We start from the raw sequence: 7,358 nt of genomic DNA on the forward strand, positions 1-7,358 counted from the left end.
GAGCCAGACAGGCCACAAGTTGAAAGATGCAACTCTGTTAACTGTGGAAGTTGGTTTAGCATTTTCAACCAATTTGATCCTACCATAGAGAGCTCTACTTGGTTCATACCGAGATACTTTAAAGAAACAAGATCAGTTAACCACTGAAAACTTTCAACAGTCAAAGCTGAGAATTCTGAAGAAACATCAAGATACTGCAAGTGAGAAAGATTTCCCAAAGTTGGAGGTATTGTGCCAAAGAAACCAGCTTTTGATAGATTTAGATATTCCAAGTTCTTCAAATAACCAAGAAATCTTGGAATTGGGATTCCACCAAATGTGTTTAGACTCAAATCCAACTATCTTAAAGAATGGATTTTTACCAAAGAAAGTCTAATCTCCCCACTCAAGTTCCAAAAACCATACCTGGTAACATCAGCAGAACTGACTGGAAATGGATTGTGAAGGTCTATTTTGATAACAGAACCAGTAGTGTTACTGCACCCTATTCCTCTCCACTTACAACAGTCTCTTCCACGCCACGACGAAAGCCGGTTCTCGGGATCATTCAGGCCATTCTTGAAATCAACAAGTGTCTCAAGATCATTAGCTGAACAATTTCTAGCTCCATTTTGGGCCTTACAAGCAAATTCTACTGCTATTGCATGTAAAATGACAAGAAAAAGAATATACACTTGAAGCCTCTCCATCAACTCCAAGTCTTGGAAGCAAAATAAGCACTGATAAGACAAAGTACATTTTATGTTTTGATGATTGTCAAACTGCTGGAGAAATAGGGGGAGACCTGGTTCGTAGTCCGCTCTCTCTGTATGGGGTACAATTAGCAGCAACAACTGTAAAACTGCACTGCCAACTGCACAACTGTACAACAGTGCTGCTGCCCATGCTTTAAGTTAAAACATGGGATGAGTGGTCTCTATCTCACGCACATGTTCCCCAATATATATACAACTTGTTCCAACATATTGTGTATCACTTGAAAACCTAAACAATCTTGTGCAAATTCTTGCCGCCACAAGTTTCAAGTGCTCTCAAGAACAAAGTCACTTACAAGCTAAAGAACCTGATCCAGACACCGGATTATGTCTATGTTCTTTAGGTTGTTTTGAGTTTTTGTTCACTTCTTCTATAAATGGTAAACCTACTCTTCTTTCAAGAAGCTATTGTAGGTAGCTTAAATTCTTAGTAGTTGTTAGGCAGTTTACCTTCAATCTATTGAGTGGTACCCTGACTAGAGTTAGCTAAGGTGTATTAGTTTGGTTTGGCTACAGTTAGTCAAATGTCATTGTGTGCTTGCATAGGGGTAGTCAAGAAGTATAGCTTACAATAGGTGTATTGTAAGGGTGAGGGATTTATGTGAGTTATATTCCTAGATTGCAAGAGATTGTAATATGAAGTTGCTCAGTGTAATGAAGTGAAATCCTATGTGGTAGGTCGTTGTTTTTAATCCCTTGAGCAAAGAGTTTTCCACGATAAAAATCTTATGTTATTTACCTTACTGCACTGCATTAGGGAACTGGTGACTAACTAGGTCCCTCATATATTGTTTAGTGGACGCACAACTTTCAACAAGCACCCTTTTCTTCAGGATGGGATTAGATGGTTGAAGACAAATGGTGTATTATCAAAATGGTTGTCAATTTCCATTAGCTGAACAAAGTACAAAAAAAGGGATAAGGAAATAGGTTTGAACGTTGTTTAGTCAACTGATCTCTATTATCATAGGATTTGGAAATGATTCTGTCATGTTTTATTGAGCATCAATCTTTCGGCTATTGTGTTGGCTTTTGTTCTTTATCTTATCAACTTTCCAGAAGTCAGCAATATAACAATAAACAAAACCGAAAGTAAAAAGGGAGAAGGTGTAGCGAACTTCCGAAGCTGACCAACACAGCTCAAGTATTATGCAGCTGTGGAACTACTCTATGAGATAAGTGATAAGGCATTTGGATATTTTAATTTGATTTTGAACGAAGAAATTGGAAGAGATCAATTCTGATTTGTTTAATGTATGTCAACGGAAGATGTGTGTTTTATGTAATCATTTCAATTTTTATAGAATAAAAGTAGAGAAAAGATGGATCTAGAAGAGTTAAAGATGGTTTCTAACAATTATTTTTTCTTTTGAGTATTATGTATTTTGAAGTTGACATTATTTTGGCAGACTTTAAAAGAAAAATGAAATTGAAAATATTGTTCTCCAATTCTGATTTAGCAGACCAAAAAGAAGACATGTTTTGAACAAATCTATGGCTATCGAGACAATTGAGGCACGTTTCTGTTTTAGTTGTATTAATTTAGCAATGCAAGTTAAGATGACAATCATGCTGGAGCTGTAATGCTATTGCTTTTATGTCAAGAGCAGACAAGGGGACAGTGAAAAAGCAAGACTCTGGGGGAGTTCAATCCTTAATTTTAAGGAAGAAAAATCCATTGTGTATATTTGTTGGACACTGCTAAAAAGCTATTTCAAATTTGCAACAGCATATGGAACAAACACTTTTTTCCCCAAAGGAAGCTTACAAGTCCAGTTTCGTTCTCAAAATTAAACAATATCTGAGAGCTCATACAACTTAGTGCCTTCGTAGACCCTGGAGCATCACTGTATGTACAAAATCTTCATTACACTGGGACATCTTGTATATAAATCAATTAATTCTCACTAACAATATGATTAAGTGGAGGTGAAACAGGAAGAAAAAAATTTCAAAGATGTTACAAGCCGAACGCCATCTGAGCAGTATCGTTTCTTTAAAATGAGTACAAATGCTACTGCTCATATTTGATCATAATGAATCAACCACCACCACTATCTCATATGAAAAGGTTACTCCCTGGATTTGAAGCAGGAAAACAAGCGTCTTTCTGATTCTCTTTAGTACTTCATCAGAAAATGCAGTATACATATACACTGGCTTTCTAAATGCATATGCTCTTCAACATCATGATGATACATTACGAGGCTTCTCCTCATTTTCTGAAGGGACATTGTTGTGTTCCTCTTCTGTGTTGGTACTCTCAGTTGGTTCAGTACTAGGAATCTCCCCATTTTCCTCATTAGGCACGTCACCATTTTCTAATATACTCTTGGCCTCTGGATTACGAACTGGTTTTGGAGGTTCTCTAGTTGCCAATAGTCGGCTAATTCCATCAAAAAGAGTTTTGGCATCGGCTATTAGAGCAGCTCCACTAGGACAACAACGGCCAAAGCAAGTAATACAGTGTGGGAAAGCAACCTGAAAGGTACATAATTTGTCTATTTGGGTCAACTGGTGCACAAATCTCAACTGTACATGAAGGTCAAACAAGTTCATATGACGCTACCTCGATAAATGCTCGACATAGTGATAGGAAAAGTAGAGACTCGTTCTCTCGAAGCATGCGAGTGCTGTTATATCTCAGTAAAGCATCAGAAACAGCCTGCAATCCTTTCACCAGTTCTTGTGCAAGCACGTGTTTTAAACTTAAGGGAGCACAAGGTCTTAATTCATTCATTGCCGCAGAGACACCTGCAAATTACATACAGAGGAAGCAAAAATAACTGGATTGGTGTAAAAAGACTATTTAGCAATTAGTTAAATCATAAAGCCGACAATTTCCTTTCCCATTTTTTGAGCTTTAAACATAAAGCCAAAGGTTGTTTGATCAGTGCAATGGTCAGTTTCTTAGTACTTGGGGAAGCTATTATCTTAGAGATGCCAAATACAGTGACCAAACAGACTTTCTTTTGTTCCTTTTTTATTGGTGCGGATGGGGCCGTGAATAGTGATGAATGGAAGGTAAAAGAGGAAGCCTTCGGTGGATTAGAACCTGACACCTAATTGATGCAGGGTGGTGTTGAAACCATTATTCATGACAGTATCAGCTAATAGTAAATTGTTCGAGACAACAATTTATACAATATGATAATCTGCAAACGTTCCCTGGTGATTTAATAGAAGCTCTATCTTCTCCCTATATCAAAGATTCAGCTTTTACCACCTGTAGTCCATATCACGCAATGAGATTAGATTACTAGATAAACAATTTCCAATTATATGGTTGAGTTCTCAATTATAAGATAATCAGAATTTGAAAATTCCAGCAACCACAGCTGCTTTTAAAAAATGGCTTAAAATAAATTTCAGCAACATGAAACAGAGTGAACTCCACACACGTTACAGATAAGTGAGACTCAATCTCTAAGATCCTTTTATTCTTTGTTTAATCATGGAAAATGCAAAGAATGAACTTGTAGGGTTTTAAAAGAAATTTGCCTTTGCTTGGTACGGGACCACCGGCAGAGGCACAGACATTAAAGCATTTTTTATGACATACTTACATCCATAACGCCATTACTTTATTAGAGTACTCCAGCAGAAGCCCAAAACGCAATTTTAATTTAAAACCTAGATATTTCTCACGATGGCCTAGTAATCTCATCTTTTGGTACTTATCCTTTTCTTGGTGCGTTAACTATTGCAGGTAATGAACAAGAGGGAACCTTCGCAAAGGGGCTTAAGTAGTGAACTGATCATGTAACGTACCATTAACAAATACAGCCAAAGGTGGGTGCTCCATTAGACTTGAGGGAGGAGTAACATCTTCATGACTTTCTTCGCTCAAACTGCAGGCAGGAAAGCCGACTGCTGGTAATGGAACCCAGCGATGAGAATCGAGGACCAACTGGAATCAAGTAAAGTATAGATATTACCAATCCTAACTGAAGTGCTTACTTCAAAATATAACTTCAGGTCAAAGTGTTCCCATTTAGGCTGACTATTAGGTACAGAATTTTTACCATTGGTCTAAAATATATACCTGGAATCAAGTAAAGTATACATATTACCAATCCTTACTGAGATAACTTAAGGTCAAACTGTTCTCATTTAGGTATAGAATTTTTACCATTGGTCTAAAATATATACCTGGGAATTCTCAACAGCTGCATTCATGTTCTTCGGAAACAGATTTAGGACCACCTGGCAAGTCATCAGAAAATGAAAATGCATAAAAGAACTAGCATAGTGACACATTTAACATTCCAAAATCACGAAGAACACAGGTATGTACTCTTCAAAAAGAGGGGGAAGCAAGCTATAGTAATCCAATCCAACCCAACAAAGCCCCCTAGCACTGTCAACAAAAAGGGAATAAAACATCAATAAGTGAAATAAGTCCAACGCTTGATTTAAACACGTGAATAAGTTATAACAAATGCAACAATTTCCAAAGATTTCCCCATGCCAGGCATTTCAAACTTTTTCAAAACACCAAAGAATGAATACATATAATTAAGTTTAACCACTGATAAGACAAAGTACATTCTATGTTTTGATGATTGTCAAACTGCTAAAGAAATAAAGAGAGACCTGGTTCGCTATCTGCTCCTTCTGTACGTTGTACAGTCAACGTGAACAGCTGTAAAGATGCACTGCCAACTGTACAACTGTACAGCAGTGCTGCGGCCCATGCCTTAAGTCAAACATAGGATAAGTGGTCTCTATCTCACCCACATGTTCCCCAATATGTATACAACTAGCTCCAACATATTGGGTATCACTTGAAAACCTAAACCATCTTGTGCAAATCCTTGCCACCACAAGTTCTCAACTGCTCTAAAAAACAAAGCCACTTACAAGCTAAAGAACCTGATCCAGACACCAGATTATGAGTCCGTTTGGATTGGCTTATAAGTTGCTTATAAGCTGTTTTCAACTTTTTTGAGTGTTTGGCTGGCCAGCTTAAAGTCATTTTGTGCTTAAAATAAGCTCAAAAAAATAATTGGGCCCATTTGACTTAGCTTATCTAAAGCAGCTTATAAGCCAAAAAAATAAGTTAAACTACCCCAACTTATTTTTTTTAGCTTATAAGTTGCAAACAGCTTATAGGCATAAGCCCATCCAAACAGGCTCTATATCTATATTCTTTAGGTTGTTGTGAGTCTTTGTTCATTTGTTCTTTAAACTATAAACCTACTCTTCTTTCAAGAAGCTGTTGTAGGTAGCTTAAATTCTCAGTAGTTGTTAGGCAGTTAACCTATTCAATCTATTGAGTAGTACCTTTGGCTAGAGTTAGTCAAGTGTATTAATTGGTTTGGCAAAAGTTAGTCAAACGTGGTTGTGTGCTTGGCTAAGGGTAGTCAAAGTGTTGTAGCTTACAATAGGTGTATTGTAAGGGTGAGGGATTTATGTGAGTTAAATTCCTAGATTGCAAGAGGTTGTAATCTGAAGTTGCTCAGTGTAGTGAAGTAAAAATCCTACGTGGTAGGTCGTCGTTTATAATCCCTTGAGCAATGAGTTTTTCACGGTAAAATCTTGCTTTATTTACCTACTGCACTGTTTGAGAGAACTGGTAGACAACTAGGTCTTTCCATAAACTATTTGGTGGACGCACAACTGTCATAAATTGGTATCAGAGCAGGTACTTTCTAAAAGATAACACCTAGAAAGAATTTGTGAAATGGCAGCCCCACTAAACTTGGAAGAACGTTAATCATCCAGTAGACTACCCAGATTCAATGAAAAATATTATAGGTGGTGGAAGGCTAGGATGCATGACTTCATTATGGCTGAAGACTCAGAGAAGTGGGACATCATTTGTGATGGTCCTTATGTTCTTGTAAACAAAGATGAAGCTGGCTTGGCAACCACTCCAAAAACAAGGAAAGACTACACTGTCAGGAAGGCTGTGGAGAAGAACTATAAAGCAAAGAAGATTCTTATATGTGGTATAGGAGTAGATGAGCACAATCGAATTTCATTATGCACAACTATTAAGGAGATATGGGAAACCCTCCAAACTGCCCACGAAGGGACAACGTAGGTGAAGTACTCCAAAATGGACATGCTCACCACAGAGTATGAGCTGTTCAAAATGAAAGAAGGTGAATCTATTCATGATATGCACAATAGGTTTACCTCTGTAATCAATGAGCTCAACTCTTTAGGAGAAGTCATCACAACTACTAAACCGGTGAGGAAGTTGCTTAGTGTTTTACCTGATTCTTGGAACAACAAGGTAAATGCCATCTATGAAGCCAAGGATCTTAGCAAGCTGACGATTGATACTCATTGGAAATCTCAAGACCTATGAAATGAAGATGACTCTGAAGAAAGTGGAAAAAAATGAAGTAAAGAAAGAAAGGGATCTGGTTCTCAAAGCCGCAAGAGGAGATTCGAGCGATAAGGAATCTGAAATGGCCTATCTCACGCACAGATTTCATAAGATGATCAGGAAAAATAGGGGAATTCCCAAGATAGGAAGCTCCAACAGAAACTTCAAAGGAAACGACTACTGCTGTTACTCGTGTGGGAAACCTGGCCACTTCATGAAAGATTGTCCTCAAAACAAGCAGGAAAACTATGACAAAACTAGCT

The 7,358-nt window shown here is 37.6% G+C and overlaps 1 protein-coding gene across 1 annotated transcript; it reads right to left on the minus strand.

The window, feature by feature from the left end:
• Positions 1-2,586: 2,586 nt before the first annotated feature.
• On the minus strand, positions 2,587-6,384 carry LOC132644175 (conserved oligomeric Golgi complex subunit 8-like). Its single transcript, XM_060360754.1, has 8 exons — positions 6,314-6,384; positions 5,492-5,597; positions 5,352-5,372; positions 4,908-4,961; positions 4,716-4,787; positions 4,527-4,665; positions 3,325-3,509; positions 2,587-3,236 (listed from the first exon to the last, which is right to left on the minus strand). Exons 1-8 carry the CDS (start codon positions 6,382-6,384, stop codon positions 2,943-2,945), a joined length of 942 nt encoding a protein of 313 aa, XP_060216737.1. The 3' UTR covers positions 2,587-2,942.
• Positions 6,385-7,358: the final 974 nt, after the last annotated feature.

Source organism: Lycium barbarum, chromosome 6 (genome assembly GCF_019175385.1).
Source record: "Lycium barbarum isolate Lr01 chromosome 6, ASM1917538v2, whole genome shotgun sequence".
Lineage (NCBI taxonomy): Eukaryota > Viridiplantae > Streptophyta > Magnoliopsida > Solanales > Solanaceae > Lycium > Lycium barbarum.

Coding starts and splice junctions, on each gene's coding strand:
- LOC132644175 (XM_060360754.1), bottom strand. CDS start 6,384: ATGACAGTTGTGCGTCCACCAAATAGTTTATGGAAAGACCTAGTTGTC. Junction 5,598..6,313: donor CAGTTCTCTCAAACAGTGCA/GTAGGTAAATAA, acceptor TTTGTTTTTTAG/AGCAGTTGAGAACTTGTGGT. Junction 3,237..3,324: donor TATGTCGAGCATTTATCGAG/GTAGCGTCATAT, acceptor TGTACCTTTCAG/GTTGCTTTCCCACACTGTAT.